The 21,454-nt window shown below is 50.9% G+C and overlaps 1 protein-coding gene across 2 annotated transcripts in view; it reads left to right on the top strand.

Moving 5' to 3' along the window:
- DHX37 (DEAH-box helicase 37) overlaps nucleotides 1–21,454 on the top strand; it is a 218,764-nt gene that overhangs the window by 29,549 nt on the left and 167,761 nt on the right. For both annotated transcript variants that reach the window (XM_075322468.1, XM_075322461.1), the window contains exons 4-7: nucleotides 1,625–1,737; nucleotides 1,982–2,330; nucleotides 18,489–18,637; nucleotides 20,421–20,513. In XM_075322468.1, the coding sequence (XP_075178583.1) occupies nucleotides 1,625–1,737; nucleotides 1,982–2,330; nucleotides 18,489–18,637; nucleotides 20,421–20,513 (704 nt within the window). The remainder of the gene's footprint in view (nucleotides 1–1,624; nucleotides 1,738–1,981; nucleotides 2,331–18,488; nucleotides 18,638–20,420; nucleotides 20,514–21,454) is intronic.

Here is a 21,454-nt window from a genome sequence, read left to right on the forward strand (position 1 = left end):
CTGGCTTCCTGCACACAGAGCCACAGTACACATCGGGTTAATTACCTAATTGCATGGTCCCCTGAGGAAGTCACCACGAAATACGTATTGGGACTTTTTTCCCCCCTTGTGTGACTGCATGTGAGTGCTATAATTGGTGGAATATCCACCGGGCTATGTGTTTGGGTAATGTGCTGATGATTATGTACTAAGTGTTATCCTGTCATTACTGTGAACTTGGAAAGGCACTTACATTGGTTTTGCTGGGAATACTTCCCAGTCCGTTGGACCATGTGCTTGTGTAATGTGCCTATTGTCATTCACTAAAGTGTTACCCTGTCATTTGCTGTGAACCTGTTTATGATATAGGCACGTACACTGGCCCTGCTGGGAATATATCCCTGTCCATTGGACTAGATGCCTGGGCAATGTGCCTATGTTCATATACTTGAATGTTACTCTATCACTCACTGTGAACCTGTTTATTGCAATGGCATTTACACTGACCTTGCTGGGAACACATCCCTGTTCACCGGATGATGTGTGTGGGTAACATGCTTATTGTCATTTACTTAAGTGTTATTCTGTCACTGACTGTGAATTTATCTTTTGTATAGGCACTTACACTGGCTCTGCTGGGAATATATTCCTGTTCATTTATCTGTAATGTGCCTAGAGTTCTTGATTAGGTGAACCTGCGTTTTGTAAGAGGCACCTACACTGGCCCTGCTGGGAGTACACCTTTTTGTGTGCACCTAATTTGATCCATGCAGCCCCACATGGGGTTCTTTATTCGCTCTTATATGTCATTTAACCTACTTTTCACAATTTTTATATCCCATGTAATATTTATATGCTTGACCCAACCAATTAAAGTTTTTCTATGTGCAACTTACTTTGGTGTTGGTGGTTCTTGGGCCATGGGATATGATGTAATATAAGGCAAATTTAAAGACTTTTTTTTTTTTCTGCTGTTTCAATACGTGTGCAGGCAGCAGGAGCCGGCTTCTGCGGACGCTGGTAACCACGGTAAACAGCGGGTAACCAAGAAAGCCCTTCCCTTGGTTACCCGATATTTACCTTCGTTACCAGCGTCCGCCACTCTCACACTGACACTGCCAGCTCCTGCTCCCTGCATTCCTAGCCACAGTACACATCGGGTTAATTACCTGATGTGTACTGCAGCTACGTGTGCACAGAGCAGGAGCCGGCACTGACAGCTGAGAGCGGCGGACGCTGGTAACGAAGGTAAATATCGGGTAACCAAGGTAAGGGCTTCTTGGTTACCCGCTGTTTACTGTGGTTACCAGCGTCTGCAGAAGCCGGCTCCTGCTGCCTGCACATTCAGTTGTTGCTCTGTCGCTGTCACACACAGCGATCTGTGCTTCACAGCGGGACAGCAACAACAAAAAAATGGTCCAGGACATTCAGCAACAACCAACGACCTCACAGCAGGGGCCAGGTTGTTGCTGGATGTCACACACAGCAACATCGCTAGCAAGTTGTGAATCAGCAGCGATGTTGCTAGCGATGTTGCTTAGTGTGACGGTACCTTTACTATTGTTTGTCTGCAGTGAGGCACAAGCCAGGCTTAGCTTTTTTGTGATAACAAGAAAAGTAATAAATGATCCGTTTTCCTTCGCAGAGATCAGATATCCTCAGTAAACTGAGTGCGGTGCAGGCCTCTGAGAAAGAACTGAGTTTGCTGTATACAACCTCCAAGTTGGGCACCGGAGATCGACTGTACAGTACTAAACGGTAAGATTTCCCAGAGGAGCCCTGTCCGGTATATACTATCATTTCTGACTTTTACTTACTGGGCATAGCATAGATAGTCTTTTGTAATGTAGGCATACATTTTAGGATCTATTCAGGAAAGTGACAATTTGCAGGCAAAGAGGTTTTCACATCTTTTTGTTGTATCCAGACTATAAGCTCAAATGCTGATTATAATAGGCATCAACCTTAATTTCTACTAACATTTAGCACGTTTCTTTTGCAGCACATATGAAGAAGTCAGTAGTCCAGGATTGGGATGTATAAGTAGCATCAGCGGAGCAAACAAGAAGCATAGGCGAAAAGTTTCAGTAGAAGAAAATAAAGAACAGATAGACGAGGGCATGTCGTCTGACAGTTCTAGTGATGAAGAGGAGACGGATGCCGCAGAGAAGGAAGAGAAGATTGTGGCTAGTGTCAGCTCTCCTGTGAAGCCTATAGATGCAAATATCTCACAGAGGGTCCCAGCAGAATCTAAGCCAGCACATGCTGAGAAGCCACCTGTAGAAAAACCTGCTCCTCCGCCCTCACAGCCAGCAATATTCATTCCTGTGGACAGGTCTCCTGAAATTCAGGTAAGGATGTTACCTCGCCTAGGCTCGGTTTATACTGCTGTTTTTGTGTCCATGTGCTCAGCAGACAGTGATAACTGGTGTACGTGTGCTCTCTAGCTATATCTACCCCCCCCCCCCCACGCTCCCCCGTCAAAATCAAAATTGCAGCATGCACTTGTCTGGCCTGTTTTATTGACAGGCCTGGGGCATGTAATAACACACATGCACATACAGCCATGGGCAAGTGTATTTTCAGATATGACTGTCCCCTTCTTTCAATATATAATAGATCAGTACAGCACTCTTGAGTTTTAGGTCCAACCCCATAGTAAAGACAAAAAATAAATCTGGCATTGAAAAATTACAGCAAATGTGATTACATATATTTCTTTGTCGCTCCATTGGGAGACCCAGACAATTGGGTGTATAGCTTCTGCCTCCGGAGGCCACACAAAGTATTACACTTTAAAAAGTGTAACCCCTCCCCTCTGCCTATACACCCTCCCGTGGATCACGGGCTCCTCAGTTTTATGCTTTGTGTGGAAGGAGGCACACATCCACTCATGCATTCTCATATTAGTTATGTCGGTTGGAAGAAAAGAGGGCCCCCACGGGGCCCCCGGCATGTTCCCTTCTCACCCCACTATGTCGGCGGTGTTGTTAAGGTTGAGGTACCCATTGCTGGTACAAAGGCCGGAGCCTCATGCCGTCTCCTTCACCATCCCTTAGCGGCTCTGGGAGAAGTGGGATCCTGAACGGTCAGCCATTTGCTGGGACCGTGCTCCCTCCGCAGCCCCTGTGGGAATCTGCCGGACCGGAGTCTATTCAACCTCAGGGACCGGGCCCTGCAACTCTAAGGTACTCTGTGTCCCCATTGGGGAATATGCAGGAGCGCACCTTCTTCCCGGACGCTGCGGCAGCTGCTGAATTGAGAAGACCGGCGGACTTCCGCGCCGACCGTGCCTGCTTGTCGGGCGCGGTCTCAAATTTAGTCCCCGGCTTCATCGCGGCCTAGTCGCAAAAATCCCGCCCCCGGGCCTGCCTGTCAGGGGTAAGGGCGGGACTGCCGACCTGACGTCGGATGTGAGGGCTGGAGCATCCTGCATGTTTCCTCCCCCCCTCACTGATCACTGTGGGGACCCCAGATTCCCGCACTTTCCTGGCGCCGCCCACGGCTCCACTCCTCCCCTGAGATCTCCGGCAGCCATTTCTTTGTCGCTCTATTGGGAGACCCAGACAATTGGGGTGTATAGGCTATGCCTCCGGAGGCCGCACAAAGTATTACACTCAAAAGTGTTAAGCCCCTCCCCTTCTGCCTATACACCCCCCGTGCTCCCACGGGCTCCTCAGTTTTTTGCTTTGTGCGAAGGAGGTCAGACACGCACAGCACAGCTCCACAAATTAGTCAGCAGCAGCTGCTGACTATGTCGGTTGGAAGAAAAGTGGGCCCATATAGGGCCCCCAGCATGCTCCCTTCTTACCCCACTCTTGTCGGCGGTGTTGTTAAGGTTGAGGTATCCATTGCGGGTACGGAGGCTGGAGCCCACATGCTGCTTTCCTTCCCCATCACCCTCAGGGCTCTGGGTGAAGTGGGATCCTATCGGTCTCCAGGCACTGAGACCGTGCTTCATCCACAACTCCTGTGGAGCCTGCTGGATAGGAGCCGGGTACCGTTCAGGGACATGGCCCTGCTACGTGAAGGTACTCTGTATCCCTGTGGGGACCGCGCACGGCAACACCTCAGCTTTGCTGGGTGTGCTAGTGCACCGGGGGACCGGGTTAAACTGTGCCATTACACACTCAGCGTCGCTGAGTGTGTTTATATGTAGGGGCTACCGCGCTAACCGCCGCTGCCATGGGAAACTGCGGCGTGGCTGGGACTTGTAGTTCGCCGGGGACTTCGGCGTCGGCCGCGCTTTTACGGCGGCCACGCTTATACTCGAGTCCCCGGCTTGGCTTGCGGCCTAGTTTCCCTTTCTCCCGCCCTCAGCCCTGACAGGCAGGGGAAGGGCGGGACGCTGCACGGAAGAGCAGCACTGAGGGCTGGAATATGATTTCCATACTCCACCCCCCTCACTGTGCACAGTGTGAGCACCTCGGCCACGCCCACGGCTCCCTCCTCTCGTCAGGACGCCGCAGCCATTTCCTGTCAGCTCCTACGACGCTGCAGAGAGGGACAAACCCTGAGAGACCCAGACACGGTCTCTGGTGGCCTCATAACCGCTTTAGGCGGCTGGTAAGCAGCACCTGTGGTGCTAGCCTCATGGTGCTGTAGTGTACTGATACATTATTTGTTTTTAGTATATATTTTACACTGTATGAGCACAGTTCATTCTGGCTATATACCCTAGTGTGTTACTCAGGGAAAACAATAGCATGGCGCCCACAAAAGGCAGGGGTGCCAAAAAACACAGGCTTATTTTGCTGCCTGCGGCGCTTGTACGACCCAGCTGCCGGCAGGTTCCATTAATCCTCATTGTGTGCATGTTCGGCGCCGGTGACACTTCTTTAGCCAGGGCCTCTGCTAAGAGGGGCCCAGGGGGAGCCACCTGTTGACACTGTCCTAGTGACGGGGACGGAGTTTGCAAAACTCTCTGAGACTATGGCTAAGATACTAGAAGCCTTGCAGTCCAGGCCGGTATCTCAGCAAAGGGACTCTGTTGAATCATTGTTCCCTGGCCCCCCTCAGTTGGACCAACAATGTCCTCCCGGGTATCTCATACATCCCAGGCTGAGGGTTCTGACTTAAACCCCAGCCCCAGACCGACTAAGCGGGCTCGCTTAGAATTTCCCTCGACATCATATTGTTCAGGGTCTCAGCGGGGGGAATCTCTGGTGATAATGCGGAGACAGCTGATCAGGATTCTGATCCTGAGGGCGCTCTCAATCTTAATACTCCAGACGGGGACGCCATACTGAATGTTCTTATTGCGTCCATCGATCAAATGCTGGATATTTCTCCCTCAGCTCCTCCGGCGGAGGAGTCAGCTTCTCTTACACAGAGTATGTTTCTAGACCACTCTGATTTCAGAGAGGCAGTCCAGAATCATCATGCTTGTCCAGATAAGCGTTTTTTCTAAGCGCCTTAAGGATACACGTTATCCTTTTCCCCCTGACGTGGTTAAAGGTTGGACTCAGTGTCCCAAAGTGGATCCTCCAATCTCCAGACTGGCGGCTAGATCCATTCTTGCAGTGGACGAGGGGGCCTCGCTCAAGGATGCCACTGACAGGCAGATGGAGCTCTGGTTGAAATCCATCTATGAAGCTATCGGAGCTTCTTTTGCCCCAGCATTCGCAGCTGTATGGGCGCTACAAGCTATCTCAGCAGGTCAAGCACAAATTGAAGCAGCCACATGCACGGCCGCGCCACAAGTGGCATCCATTACCACCCAGACCTCGGCAATTGCGTCTTACGCTATTATTGCTGTCCTGGACTCTGCGAGCCGTACGGCGGTCGCGGCCGCCAATTCGGTGGTACTCCGCAGGGCCTTGTGGCTACGGGAATGGAAGGCAGATTCTGCTTCCAAAAAGCGCTTAACCAGTTTGCCAATTTCTGGCGACAGGCTGTTTGGCGAGCGTCTGGATGAAATCATCAAACAATCCAAGGGAAAGGATACATCCTTACCCCAGTCCAAAAAGGACATACTCCAACGGAGGAGAGGGCAGTTGAGGTTTCGGTCCTTTCAGGGCGCGGGCAGGTCCCAATTCTCCTCGTCCAAAAGGTCTCAGAAAGTACAAAGGAACTCTGATGCATGGCGGTCTAAGTCACGTCCTTAAAAGGCCACCGGAGGCGCCGCTAACAAAGCGGCTTCCTCATGACTTTCGACCTCCTCTAGTAGCATCCGCGGTCGGTGGCAGGCTTTCCCGCTTTTGCGACACCTGGCTGCCACAAATAAAAGACCGCTGGGTGAGAGACATTCTGTCTCACGGTTACAAGATAGAGTTCACCTCTCGTCCCCCGACTCGATTCTTCAGGTCATCCCCGCCTCACTAGCGAGCCGAGGCTCTTCTGCAGGCGCTGCGCACTCTGAAGGCAGAAGGAGTGGTGATCCCGGTTCCTCTTCAGCAACTGAGCCACGTTTTTTTCTCCAACTTGTTTGTGGTCCCAAAGGAGGACGGGTCTTTCCGCCCGGTCCTGGACCTGAAACTGCTCAACAAACATGTAAAAACCAGACGGTTCAGGATGGAATCCCCCCGCTCCGTCATCGCCTCAATGTCCCAAGGAGATTTCCTTGCGTCGATCGATATCAAAGATGCTTATCTCCACGTACCGATTGCTCCAGAGCACCAGCGCTTCTTGCGCTTCGCCATAGGAAATGAACACCTGCAGTTCGTGGCACTGCCGTTCGGCCTGGCAACAGCCCCACGGGTTTTTACCAAGGTTATGGCTACTGTAGTAGCGGTCCTCCACTCTCAGGGTCACTCGGTGATCCCGTACTTGGATACTGATCAAGGCACCCTCTCAAGAGGCATGCCAACGCAGCCTCGACGCTTCCCTGGAGACTCTCCAGGGTGTCGGGTGGATCATCAATTTTACAAAGTCAAATCTGACCCCGGCCCAATCGCTGACATATCTTGGAGTTTCATACCCTCTCAGCGATAGTGAAGCTTCCGCTGATCAAGCAGTAGTCACTACAGAAAGGGGTACAATCTCTCCTTCAAGGCCAGTCACACTCCTTGAGGCGCCTCATGCACTTCCTGGGGAAGATGGTGGCAGCAATGGAGGCAGTCCCTTTCGCGCAGTTTCACCTGCGTCCCCTTCAATGGGACATCCTACGCAAATGGGACAGGAAGCCGACGTCCCTCGACAGGACCGTCTCCCTCTCTCAGGCGACCAAAGCTTCCCTTCGGTGGTGGCTCCTTCCCACTTCATTATCGAAGGGGATATCCTTCCTACCCCCATCCTGGGAAGTAGTCACGACAGACGCGAGTCTGTCAGGGTGGGGAGCGGTTTTTCTCCACCACAGGGCTCAGGGTACGTGGACCCAGCAAGAGTCCTCGCTTCAGATCAACGTGCTGGACATACGGGCAGTGTATCTTGCCCAGAAAGCGTTCCAGCAGTGGCTGGAGGGCAAGCAGATCCGAATTCAGTCGGACAATTCCACAGCGGTGGCATACTTCAACCACCAAGGCGACACACGCAGCCGGCAAGCCTTCCAGGAAGTCCGGCGGATTTTGATGTGGGTGGAAGCCACGGCATCCACCATATCCGCAGTTCACATCCCAGGCGTGGAAAACTGGGAAGCAGATTATTTCAGTTGCCAGGGCATGGACGCAGGGGAATGGTCCCTTCACCCGGACGTGTTTCAGGAGATCTGTTGCTGCTGGGGGGTGCCGGACGTCGACCTCATGGCGTCCCGGCACAACAACAAGGTACCAATGTTCATGGCACGGTCTCAAGATCCCAGAGCTCTGGCGGCAGACGCCTTAGTTCAGGATTGGTCGCAGTTTCAGCTCCCTTATGTGTTTCCTCCGCTGGCACTGTTGCCCAGAGTGTTACGCAAGATCAGGACCGACTGCCGCCGCGCCATCCTCGTCGCTCCAGACTGGCCAAGGTGGTCGTGGTACCCGGATCTGTGGCATCTCACGGTCGGCCGACCGTGGACACTACCAGACCAAACAGACTTGCTATCTCGAGGGCCGTTTTTTCCATCTGAATTCTGCGGCCCTCAACCTGACTGTGTGGCCATTGAGTCCTGGACCCTAGCGTCTTCAGGGTTATCTCAAGACGTCTTTGCCACTATGAGACAGGCTAGGAAACCAACGTCCGCCAAGATCTACCACGGGACGTGGAAAATTTTCCTGTCGTGGTGCTCTGCTCAGGGTTTTTTCTCCCTGGCCTTTTGCCTTGCCCACTTTTCTGTCCTTCTTTCAATCTGGACTGGAAAAGGGTTTGTCGCTCGGCTCCCTTAAGGGACAAGTCTCATCGCTCTCTGTGTTTTTCCAGAAGCGCCTAGCCAGGCTTCCACAGGTACGCACGTTCCTGCAGGGGGTTTGTCACATCGTTCCACCTTACAAGAGGCCGTTAGAACCCTGGGATCTAAACAGGGTTCTGATGGTTCTTCAGAAACCACCATTCGAGCCAATGAGAGATATTTCCCTCTCACAACTTTCGCAGAAAGTGTTTTTTTCTAGTAGCAGTCACTTCTCTTCGGAGAGTGTCTGAGCTAGCAGCATTGTCGTGCAAAGCCCCTTTCCTGGTGTTTCACCAGGACAAGGTGGTTCTACGTCCGGTTCCGGATTTTCTCCCTAAGGTGGTGTCCTCCTTTCATCTCAATCAGGATATCTCCTTACCTTCTTTTCTTTGTCGCTCCTAATTGGGAGACCCAGACAATTGGGTGTATAGCTACTGCCTCCGGAGGCCACACAAAGCATTACACTTAAAAGTGTAAGGCCCCTCCCCTTCTGCCTATACACCCCCCGTGGGATCACGGGTTCCTCAGTTTTCAAGCTTTGTGCGAAGGAGGCTGACGTGCTGTTTGAGCTGGAGAAGGGGAGACAAGTTATGGGAGACCCAGGCACGGGATTCTAGCGACCACACACCCGCTTTCAGCGGGCGGTAAGCGACACCTCTGGTGCCTACCCCACTTGTGCTGCAGTGTTCATTTGTATTTTTATGCTATACATTGCACTGTACTGGCGCTGGTAATTCTTCACTATATACCCTCTTGGATTGCTCTGAGACAACAGCATGTCGTCCGCAAAACCAAGGGTGCCAAGGCACAGGCTTTCTATGCTGCCTGTACCGCATGTGGGGCTACTCTACCGGCAGGTTCCACTGACCCCCATTGTGTGCAGTGCTCAGCCCCTGTGGCACTTGTTCGGCCGAGGCCTCTGCTAGAGGTGACCCAGGGAGAACCACCTGTGAATACTGTCCAGGTGACGGGGACAGAGTTTGCAGCTTTGCTGATAGATTATCCGTGACTATGACTAAAATCCTAGAAACTTTGCAGTCTAGACCAGTAACGCAGACCATGGGCACGGTTGAATCACTGTCCCCTGGTCCCCCTCATTTGGAACAGCTCCGGGCTCCGGAGGTGCCCCATGCATTCCAGGGTGACGGCTCTGACACGGACGACAGTCCCAGACAGCCTAAGAGAGCTCGCTATGAGCGGCCCCCTACATCATATCACTGGTCAGGCTCTCAGCAGGAGGATTCTCTGTGTGATGAGCCGGAAATAGCTGATCAGGATTCTGATCCCGAGATACTCCTGATGGTGACGCCATAGTGAACAATCTTATCGCGTCCATCAATAAAATGTTGGATATTTCTCCCCCAGCTCCTCAAGTGGAGGAGTCAGCTTCACAGGAGAAATTCCATTTCAGATTTCCCAAGCGGAAATTAAGTATTTTTCTGGACCATTCTGTCTTTAGAGAGTCAGTCCAGAAACACCACGCTTATCCAGATAAGCGTTTCTCCAAACGGCTTAAGGATACACGTTATCCCTTTCCTCCTGATGTGGTCAAGAGCTGGACCCAGTGTCCCAAGGTGGATCCCCCTATCTCCAGGCTTGCGGCTAGATCCATAGTTGCAGTGGAGGATGGGGCTGCACTTAAAGATGCCACTGACAGACAGATGGAGCTCTGGTTGAAATCCATCTATGAGGCTATCGGCGCGTCGTTTGCTCCTGCATTCGCAGCCGTATGGGCACTCCAAGCTATTTCAGCTGGTCTTGCACAGATTGACACGGTCACACGTACATCTGTTCCGCAGGTGGCATCCTTAACCTCTCAAATGTCTGCATTGGCGTCTTACGCGATTAATGCTGTCCTGGACTCTACGAGCCGTACGGCAGTGGCATCTGCTAACTCCGTGGTTTTACGCAAAGGGAATGGAAAGCAGATTCTGCTTCCAAAAAATGTTTAACCAGTTTGCCATTTTCTGGTGACCGGCTGTTTGGTGAGCGCTTGGATGAAATCATAAAACAGTCCAAGGGTAAGGATTCATCCTTACCTCAGCCCAGACAAGACAAACCCCAACAGAGGATGGGACAGTCGGGGTTTCGGTCCTTTCGAGGTTCGGGCAGGTCCCAATTATCCTCGTCCAAAAGGACTCAAAAGGATCGGAGGAGTTCAGATTCTTGGCGGGCTCAGTCACGCCCAAAAAAGACAGCCGGAAGACCCGCTACCAAGGCGGCTTCCTCATGACTTCCGGTCTCCTCCCTCCGCATCCTCGGTCGGTGGCAGGCTCTCCCGCTTTGGCGACATTTTGCTGCCACAGGTCCAAGACCGTTGGGTGCGAGACATTCTGTCTCACGGGTACAGGATAGAGTTCAGTTCTCGTCCTCCACCTCGATTCTTCAGAACGTCTCCGCCTCCCGACCGAGCCGATGCTCTCCTGCAGGCGGTGTGCACTACCAGACCGACCAGACTTGCTGTCTCAAGGGCCATTTTTCCATCAGAATTCTGCGGCCCTGAACCTGACTGTGTGGCCATTGAGTCCTGGATCCTAGCGGGTTCAGGATTGTCTCAAGAGGTCATTGCCACCATGAGACAGGCCAGACAACCTACCTCCACCAAGATATACCACAGGACGTGGAAAATATTCTTGTCTTGGTGCTCTGCTCAGGGAGTCTCTCCCTGGCCATTTAGTTTGCCTACTTTTCTTTCCTTCCTGCAATCCGGGTTGGAAAAAGGTTTGTCGCTCAGCTCCCTCAAGGGGCAAGTCTCAGCGCTATCTGTATTTTTTCAGAAGCGCCTAGCACGACTTCCTCAGGGACGCACGTTACTGCAAGGGGTCTGTCATATCGTCCCTCCTTACAAGCGGCCGTTAGAGCCCTGGGATCGGAACAGGGTTCTAATTGTTCTTCAGAAGCCGCCTTTCGAGCCTATGAGGGATGTTTCCCTTTCTCGCCTTTCACAGAAAGTGGCCTTTCTAGTAGCGGTCACGTCTCTCCGGAGAGTGTCCGAGCTAGCAGCGCTGTCATGCAAATCTCCCTTCCTGGTGATTCACCAGGACAAGGTGGTCTTGCGACCTATTCCGGAGTTTCTCCCTAAGGTGGTATCCCCGTTTCATCTTAATCAGGATATCTCCTTGCCTTCCTTGTGCCCTCATCCAGTTCATCAATGTGAAAAGGATTTGCATTGTTGGATCTCGTGAGAGCGCTCAGGATCTACATTTCCCGCACGGCGCCCCTGCACCGCTCGGATGCACTCTTTGTCCTTGTCGCTGGTCAGCGCAAAGGGTCGCAAGCTTCCAAATCCACCCTAGCTCGGTGGATCAAGGAACCAATTCTTGAAGCCTACCGTTCTGCTCGGCTTCCGGTTCCCTCAGGGCTGAAGGCCCATTCTACCAGAGCCGTGGGTGCGTCCTAGGCATTACGACACCAGGCTACGGCTCAGCAGGTGTGCCAGGCGACTACCTGGTCGAGTCTGCACACTTTTACCAAACACTATCAAGTGCATACCTACGCTTCGGCGGACGCCAGCCTAGGTAGACAAGTCCTTCAGGCGGCGACGGCCCACCTGTAGGGTAGGGCTGTTTTTACGGTCCTATCACGAGGGGTTATTATACCCACCCAGGGACTGCTTTTGGACGTCCCAATTGTCTGGGTCTCCCAATTAGGAGCGACAAAGAAGAAGGGAATTTTGTTTACTTACCGTAAATTCCTTTTCTTCTAGCTCCAATTGGGAGACCCAGCACCCGCCCTGTTTGCTTAGGGATTTTTGTTGGTTCGGGTACACATGTTGTTCATGTTGACTGGTTTCGGTTCTCCGATGTTCCTTCGGATTGAATTTGTTCTTAAACCGGTTATTGGCTTTCCTCCTTCTTGCTTTGGCACTAAAACTGAGGAACCCGTGATCCCACCGGGGGTGTATAGGCAGAAGGGGAGGGGCCTTACACTTTTAAGTGTAATGCTTTGTGTGGCCTCCGGAGGCAGTAGCTATACACCCAATTGTCTGGGTCTCCCAATTGGAGCTAGAAGAAAAGGAATTTACGGTAAGTAAACAAAATTCCCTTCTTTATCCTCATCCAGTTCACCAATGTGAAAATGATTTGCACTTGTTAGATTTGGTGAGAGCACTCAGACTCTACATTTCTCGTACGGCGCCCTTGCGCCGCTCGGCTGCACTCTTTGTCCTTGTCGCTGGCCAGCGTAAAGGGTCACAGGTTTCCAAATCAACCCTGGCTCGGTGGATCAAGGAGCCAATTATCGAAGCTTACCGTTCGGCTGGGCTTCCGGTTCCATCAGGGCTGAGGGCCCATTCTACCAGAGCCGTGGGCGCGTCCTGGGCTTTGAGGCACCAGGCTGCGGCTCAGCAGGTGTGTCAGGCAGCTACCTGGTCGAGCCTGCACACTTTCACGAAACACTATCAGGTGCATACCTATGCTTCGGCGGATGCCAGCCTAGGTAGACGAGTCCTTCAGGCGGCGGTTGCCCACCTGTAGGAAAGGGCCGTTTTACGGCTCTCTTACGAGGTATTATTTTACCCACCCAGGGACTGCTTTTGGACGTCCCAATTGTCTGGGTCTCCCAATAGAGCGACAAAGAAGAAGGGAATTTTGTTTACTTACCGTAAATTCCTTTTCTTCTAGCTCTAATTGGGAGACCCAGCACCCGCCCCTGTTTTTTTGTGTACACATGTTGTTCATGTTGAATGGTTTCAGTTCTCCGATATTCCTTCGGATTGAAGTTACTTTAAACCAGTTTATAATTCTTTTTCCTCCTTCTTGCTTTTGCACCAAAACTGAGGAGCCCGTGGGAGCACGGGGGGTGTATAGGCAGAAGGGGAGGGGCTTAACACTTTTGAGTGTAATACTTTGTGCGGCCTCCGGAGGCATAGCCTATACACCCCAATTGTCTGGGTCTCCCAATTAGAGCTAGAAGAAAAGGAATTTACGGTAAGTAAACAAAATTCCCTTCTTTTTGGGCATTTTGCCGGTGGAGGATTCTCAGGAACATCTCTGCAGCTCCAGGGGACCTAAAGCTGGGAATCTGGAGGCACACACTCCGCTTGTTAGCAGTCGGTAAGCCACACCGGTCACCCGGTGCTGGTCCCCCCTAGGGTGCCGGAGTAGATATGTATTTATATATATATTTCTGTTCGGTCGGGCTGTATACCCTGTTTTTGCCCATATACCCTCAGTGATCATTCTCCTAGGAGACAACAGCATGTCGTCCACAAGGAGCAAAGCTGTTAAGGCACAGGGTTTTTTTGCGGCCTGTACCTCTTGTGGGGCTATGTTACCTGCGGGTTCCACCTACCCTCACTGTGAGCAATGCTCGACCCCTGTTTCACTTGCTCTGCCGGAGCCTCGGTCACTAGTGGACCCCTCGGCTCATGTAGACCCCCCTGCTCCCCCTGTCCAGGCGGCAGGGACAGAGTTCTCCTCTTTTGCTGAGAAACTCTCTGAGTCACTTTCACAATCCATGGCTCAGTCTATGGACAAATGGTCTGCCAAGCTGCTAGAAGCTTTGCAGTCCAGACCGGTCCTTACACAGGCCCCGGCCCCTGTTGGATCGTCACCTCCAGGCCCCTCTCGGTCTGAGCCGCTGCGCGCTCCCAGGTTGGGCCCTAGGTCCCACGCGGAGGACTCCTGCCAGGACCACAGTCCTAGACAGGCTAAGCGGGCTCGCTGGGAATCTTCCCCGACTTCTTCACGCTGCTCGGGTTCCCAGCTTGAGGACTCTCTGGAGGACGAGGCGGACGTCGCAGCTCAGGGTTCTGACCCTGACGTCGCCCTTAACCTTGATACACCTGAGGGGGACGCATTAGTGAATGATCTTATCTCATCCATCAACCAGGTGTTGGATCTCTCTCCCCCGCCTCCTACTGTGGAGGAGTCGGCGTCTCAGCAGGAGAAACACCAGTTTCGGTTCCCCAAACGTACACGTAGTGCGTTCTTCGATCACTCTAACTTCAGAGACGCTGTCCAGAAGCCCAGAGCGGTTCCGGACAAGCGCTTTACTAAGCGCCTCACTGACACGCGTTACCCCTTCCCCGCTGAAGTCGTTAAGGGGTGGGCTCAATGTCCCAAGGTGGATCCTCCAGTCTCTAGATTGGCGGCTAGATCTGTGGTATCGGTGGCAGATGGCTCATCGCTAAAGGATGCCACTGACAGGCAGATAGAGCTCCTGGTGAAGTTCATCTTTGAGGCCACGGGCGCATCTTTTGCCCCGGCCTTTGCAGCCGTGTGGGAACTCCAAGCTATCTCGGCTTGTCTGACTGAGATTAATGCTGTCACATGTAATTCTGCTCCGCAAGTTGCGTCTTTGACTTCTCAAGCGTCAGCTTTTTCTTCCTACGCCATGAACGCAGTCCTAGATTCTGCTAGCCGTACAGCTGTGGCATCCGCTAACTCTGTGGCAGTCCGCAGGGCCATGTGGCTGCGCGAATGGAAGGCAGACTTGGCCTCCAAGAGGTTCTTAACCGGTTTGCCGTTTTCTGGCGAACGCTTGGATGAGATTATTAAGGAATCCAAGGGAAAGGACTCCTCCTTACCCCAGTCCAGACCTAAGAGACCTCAACAACCCCTAACCGCATCCTCGGTCGGTGGCAGGCTCTCCCGCTTTGGCGACGCCTGGTGGCCACATGTTCAAGACCGATGGGTGAGAGACATTCTGTCTCACGGTTACAGGATAGAGTTCAGCTCCCGTCCTGCGGCTCGTTTCTTCAGAACCTCTCCGCCCCCCGCTCAGGCCGACGCACTTTTTCAGGCGGTGGACGCTCTGAAGACAGAAGGAGTTGTGACCCCCGTTCCCCTTCAGGAACGTGGTCGCGGCTTTTACTCCAACTTGTTCGTGGTGCCAAAAAAGGACGGATCATTCCGTCCCGTTCTGGACCTCAAACTGCTCAACAGACACGTGAGAACCAGAAGGTTTAGGATGGAATCTCTCCGCTCGGTCATCGCCTCGATGTCACAAGGAGACTTCCTAGCATCGATCGACATCAAAGATGCTTATCTCCACGTGCCGATCGCACCCGAACATCAACGCTTCTTTCGTTTCGCCATCAGGGACGAACACCTTCAGTTCGTGGCATTGCCTTTCGGCCTGGCGACAGCCCCACGGGTTTTCACCAAAGTCATGGCATCCGTCGTGGCGGTCCTACACTCTCAGGGCCACGCGGTGATTCCCTACCTAGACGATTTCCTAGTCAGGGCCCCTTCTCGGGTGGCGTGTCAACACAGCCTTACAGTCGCTCTGACGACTCTCCAGCAGTTCGGGTGGATCATCAACTTCCCAAAATCCAAGTTGACACCGACCCAATCACTGACTTACCTCGGGATGGAGTTTCATACACAGTCAGCGGTAGTCAAGCTACCGCGAGACAAACAGCTTTCTCTGCAGGCAGGGGTGCAATCACTTCTTCGGAGTCAGTCACACCCCTTAAGGCGCCTCATGCACTTCCTGGGGAAGATGGTGGCAGCGATGGAGGCAGTGCCGTTCGCGCAATTCCATCTACGGCAGCTCCAATGGGACATTCTCCGCAAATGGGACAGGAGGTCGGCTTCCCTCGACAGGAACGTCTCTCTTTCCCTTGCAACCAAGACGTCACTTCAGTGGTGGCTCCTTCCCAACTCTCTATCGCAGGGAAAATCCTTCCTACCCTCAACCTGGGCTGTGGTCACCACGGACGCGAGCCTGTCGGGGTGGGGTGCGATTTTTCTCCACCACAGGGCTCAGGGAACCTGGACTCCGATAGAGTCATCCCTTCAGATCAATATTCTGGAAATAAGGGCAGTGTATCTAGCCCTATTGGCTTTTCAGCGGTGGCTGGAGGGCAGGCAGATCCGTATCCAGTCGGACAACGCCACTGCCGTCGCATACATAAACCACCAAGGCGGCACTCGCAGTCGTCAAGCCTTCCAGGAAGTCCGGCGGATTCTGCAGTGGGTGGAAGCCACAGCCTCCACCATCTCCGCAGTTCACATCCCGGGCGTAGAAAACTGGGAAGCAGATTTTCTCAGTCGTCAGGGCATGGATGCGGGGGAATGGTCTCTGCACCCAGAAGTGTTTCGAGAGATCTGTCGCCGCTGGGGAACGCCGGACGTCGATCTCATGGCGTCACGGCACAACAACAAAGTCCCGGCATTCATGGCACGGTCTCAGGATCACAGAGCTCTGGCGGCGGACGCGTTAGTTCAGGACTGGTCGCAGTTCCGACTGCCTTATGTGTTTCCTCCTCTGGCGATGCTGCCCAGAGTGTTACGCAAGATCAGGTCCGACTGCCGTCGCGCCATTTTCGTCGCTCCAGACTGGCCGAGGCGGTCGTGGTACCCGGATCTGTAGCATCTCACGGTGGGTCAGCCGTGGGCGCTTCCAGACCGCCCACACTTGCTGTCACAAGGGCCATTTTTCCATCTGAATTCTGTGGCCCTCAACCTGACTGTGTGGCCATTGAGTCCTGGCTCCTAGCGTCTTCAGGGTTATCTCAGGATGTCATTGCCACCATGAGACAAGCCAGGAAGCCAACGTCCGCCAAGATCTATTACAGGTCTTGGCAAATCTTCTTATCCTGGTGCTCTGATAACGGTTTCTCTCCATGGCCGTTTGCCTTACCCACTTTTCTTTCATTCCTCCAATCCGGAATGCACAAGGGTTTGTCACTCGGCTCTCTCAAGGGCCAAGTATCGGCGCTCTCCGTATTTTTTCAAAAGCGTCTAGCCAGGCTTCCGCAGGTCCGCACGTTCCTGCAGGGAGTTTGCCACATAGTCCCACCTTACAAGCGTCCGCTGGAACCCTGGGATCTTAACAGGGTGCTAACGGCTCTTCAGAAACCACCTTTCGAGCCGCTGCGGGATGTCTCTTTATCACGTCTTTCGCAAAAGGTGACCTTTCTAGTGGCAATTACATCACTTCGGAGAGTGTCTGAGCTAGCAGCGCTGTCATGCAAAGCCCCCTTCCTGGTGTTTCACCAGGATAAGGTGGTTCTGCGTCCGGTTCCGGAATTTCTCCCTAAGGTGGTATCTACTTTTCATCTCAATCAGGATATCTCCTTACCTTCATTTTGCCCTAATCCAATTCACCAATGTGAAAAGGATTTGCACTCGTTGGATCTGGTGAGAGCACTCCGGCTCTATGTGTCTCGCACGGCGCCCCTGCGTCGTTCAGATGCGCTCCTTGTCCTTGTCGCTGGCCAGCGTAAGGGTTCGCAGGCTTCCAAGTCAACCTTGGCTCGGTGGATCAAGGAACCGATTCTTGAAGCCTACCGTTCTTCTGGGCTTCCGCTTCCTTCAGGGCTGAAAGCCCAATCTACCAGAGCCGTGGGTGCGTCCTGGGCATTGCGGCACAGGGCTACGGCTCAGCAGGTGTGTCAGGCAGCGACGTGGTCTAGTCTGCACACTTTCACGAAGCACTATCAAGTGCATACCTATGCTTCGGCAGACGCCAGTCTAGGTAGGCGAGTCCTTCAGGCGGCGGTTGCCCACCTGTAAGAGGAGGGCCGTTCGGCTCTTTTTATTTGAGGTATTCTTTTACCCACCCAGGGACTGCTTTTGGACGTCCCAATTGTCTGGGTCTCCCAATGGAGCGACAAAGAAGAAGGGAATTTTGTTTACTTACCGTAAATTCCTTTTCTTCTAGCTCCTATTGGGAGACCCAGCACCCGCCCCTGTTCCCTTCGGGCTGGTTGTTCTTTTGTGTACACATGTTGTTCATGTTGAATTGTTCTTTTGGTTCATGGTTTTCAGTTCTCCGAACATCCTTCGGATTGAATTTACCTTAGACCAATTTATAAGTCTTCTCCTTCCTGCTTTTGCACCAAAACTGAGGAGCCCGTGGTCCACGGGAGGGTGTATAGGCAGAGGGGAGGGGTTACACTTTTTAAAGTGTAATACTTTGTGTGGCCTCCGGAGGCAGAAGCTATACACCCAATTGTCTGGGTCTCCCAATAGGAGCTAGAAGAAAAGGAATTTACGGTAAGTAAACAAAATTCCTTCTTTAAGCAATTAAAAAATGTGCAACATGTATGATATTTTGATTTGTTAAAACCTTCAAACACGCAAACAGACGGACTGTATATGATTCATGGGAGCAGCACTGTGTAGATGCGACCCCCATCACTATAAAGAATGGCGCCAACTATACTTAAAATGGAGTATATAAAGTGACTGCCGAGTCACAGAAAGATGTATAACCATGGCAGAACGGATACAGTTGTCACTTTGACCTGTGCAATGTGATTGGCAGACTTTATTGAACATTAATGAAAGCTAACTATTACTGTATCGTGTAGGAGGCGAGGTTACAACTCCCAATCCTGGCTGAAGAACAGGTCATTATGGAGGCCATTAAAGAAAACCATGTTGTTGTTTTATGTGGTGAGACTGGCAGTGGGAAAACTACTCAGGTGCCACAGTTTCTGTATGAAGCCGGCTATGGAAGGTAAGTCTATGCTTCCGAATTTGTCTAAGTATAGAAGGGGAGAAATGATGGTACAAATGAAAACGGCATGCATACACATGCAGCATGGATAGTGTTATTGTAAGATTGCTCTATTCAGCTCCAGCTCATCTCCGCTCTTGTATTCCTCAGGATACAATCCCTAACGTAGATATGTAAAAAAAAAATAGCTTCGTTTCCCCCTTTCTTGTTACCTATAACATATTTCCATTTATGAAGCTGAGAGAGGTCTTTTTATTGCTAAAAATTTGGGTACATACAATATTTTGATCATTTTTAGCAAGGTGATGAAAAATGTACAGTGACTACTGCATTTATGATGGAATATGTCACTTTATACTTTAATAAAAATGTAATGTTTTAAAAAAGAAAAAAAAAACATGCAATTTTGGCATTTAAATTTTTTTCTTTTCATTTTGCGTCATTTACCTTACAATTCATTAATTTCATAATTTGATAGACCGGACATTTATGGATGTTGTGAACTTGTGTGTTTGCTTTTTTTTTTTTTTAAATATTTATTTTGGGTTGATTTTTAAAAACTAATTTTTTTATGCTCGTGTGTCCTTACTAGACTTGTACCTGCCATTGTTTAATGTCCTGTACGATATACTGTAATATATAGGAAAATTCATGGTCTTCCATGGGACTTAGCCTATGGCTGAGCTTCACAGGGGTAAGGGATGGCAGCCGTAGGGGTTTCAGTAGGTTAACAGCTGGAGCTGAGCTGCTACTGATAGACACAGGTACCAGCTATGTAACACAGCCAATCTCTACCGTGTGAGAGCGAAGCTCAACTTCTGAGCCTCTTCCGCACTTGCAGCCCTCTGGCCAGGATGTTTATTCACGTCAATGTGCGCCATGCCATGTAGTGTAATGAACAGTGTCTTTCTGGTGCTTTCTGTTCTTTTATGTAGAAATCCCTAGGCCGTAGTCTCCTTGGAGTTTGGCTGGATGGCTTAGGCTGCTTTCACACTTGCATTGATTTGCATCCATCACAATCAGTTGTGTGACTGATGCAACCGATGCGTTGCAGATAGTGGCACAACTGATGTGACTCATGCTGCAAAACAACGATCCGTTGTTTTGGGGTTTTTTTTTTTTTTTTTTTTTTACTGGTTTACCGGCGGCCGGGCGATCAGCTGATCGTTCACAGTAGCCGGGCGATCAGCTGATCGTTCACAGTAGCCGGGCGATCAGCTAATCGTTCGACCGTCGAGAGAGAGACATTGCTTTCAATGATTAAACACGAGCTGAGCATGCGCAGTAAAGAAAAAGGATTCCGCCGCTTAAAAAAACGCTATATGCTGCGTTCCTGCCGCCCGACGGTCAGTCGTTCCACAACTGATCCGTCAAGCAGTGGATGCAACGCAGCGTGATCAGTCGCAATCAGTCACTAATAGAAGCCTAGGGGAATAAACGGAATCCTGCAAAATATTTTGCAGGATACCATATTTCCTCAAGGCGACGGATTGTGACTGATGCAAAACAACACAAGTGTGAAAGCAGCCTAATAGTCAATCAGCATACTGGCCTTTTACAACACAAAGCATACCTTGTTCCTGCACATAAATCCTTGTAAGGATTACAGAAAGGTTATTAAAGGAAATGCTTTTAATCGGAGATCAAGGCTAGTTTATATAGTTAAATTTCCACTACTTTTTCTTTTATTTCTACATTTCCTCTACTATCTTACACACTTATATAAGACTATGAAGCAAAGTAGAAGTCTGAATTTTGTAATTTCCCTCTTTTTATTCCTTAGTAATAATGACATAATCGGCATCACAGAGCCTCGCCGAGTGGCCGCAGTGACCATGTCACAGAGAGTGGCTCATGAAATGAACTTCCCTCAAAAGTAAGTTGTAGCTGCTGGGTTGCAATCTGCTTGATCTATAAGTAGATAAGTACTTTGTCTCTCCATGTACACAGATGTATATTTCTATTAATGCCATATCCTGTCACTGTGCTAGGCCTATGTACTGTCTACTAGGAGAGGCCCTGCTGTGGTGACTGGGGAGCAGTGGATGTAACGCTATGACTACTAGGGAAAGCTTGCGACCACTACTCGGACAACAGCGTCTCAATCAGTATGTTTCCCCCACTTGTAAAATAATATGCACCTCCAATACTGGCGCTGTTTCAGTGGTGTCGGCACTGGCTTTCCTGGGGTTCTGTGAAACTTGTTTTGCTCGATCCCTGCAGCTAATCAGTGGTAACTTCATTTGCCCCCCTCTTTCGGACATAATTGAATTCTGGTGAAAGTGAAAGACCAGCCGCAGCTGTCCCTGGAGGATCCAGTGCCGGCGCCACTGGAATGGTAATGGCACCACAGGCAAAGTACTAGTGTTAATATTATACAAGGTGGGAACATGGTGATTGAGACAAGGTTGTCAGAGTAGTGGACAACCCTTTTTAATGTAAAGTTAAAAGGGCACTGCTTTGACTATTAGAGAGGGACTGCAAAATTTATTTTTTGGTTAAAAAATGGAAATGGCAGGGTAGCTTTTGTCATTAACAGGATTGTTGAGATGAGATAACCCCTATTTAGATTAGACCTACAGTGCCTTGAAACAGTATTCATACCTAGTGAACTTTCCACGTTTTTTCATGGTACATCCACAAACTTTACATGTTTTTTATTGGGATTTTATGTGCTACATCAACACTAAGTAACAAGTATTTGTGAAGTGTAAAGGAATTGATACTAAAATAAATGTATTTTAAAAATATAAATCTGTAAATTGAGGTCCATTTCTATTCAGCCCCCTGTTGTCTTATACCCCCCCACCCCCAAGA

This window comes from Anomaloglossus baeobatrachus, chromosome 1 (assembly GCF_048569485.1).
Source record: "Anomaloglossus baeobatrachus isolate aAnoBae1 chromosome 1, aAnoBae1.hap1, whole genome shotgun sequence".
Lineage (NCBI taxonomy): Eukaryota > Metazoa > Chordata > Amphibia > Anura > Aromobatidae > Anomaloglossus > Anomaloglossus baeobatrachus.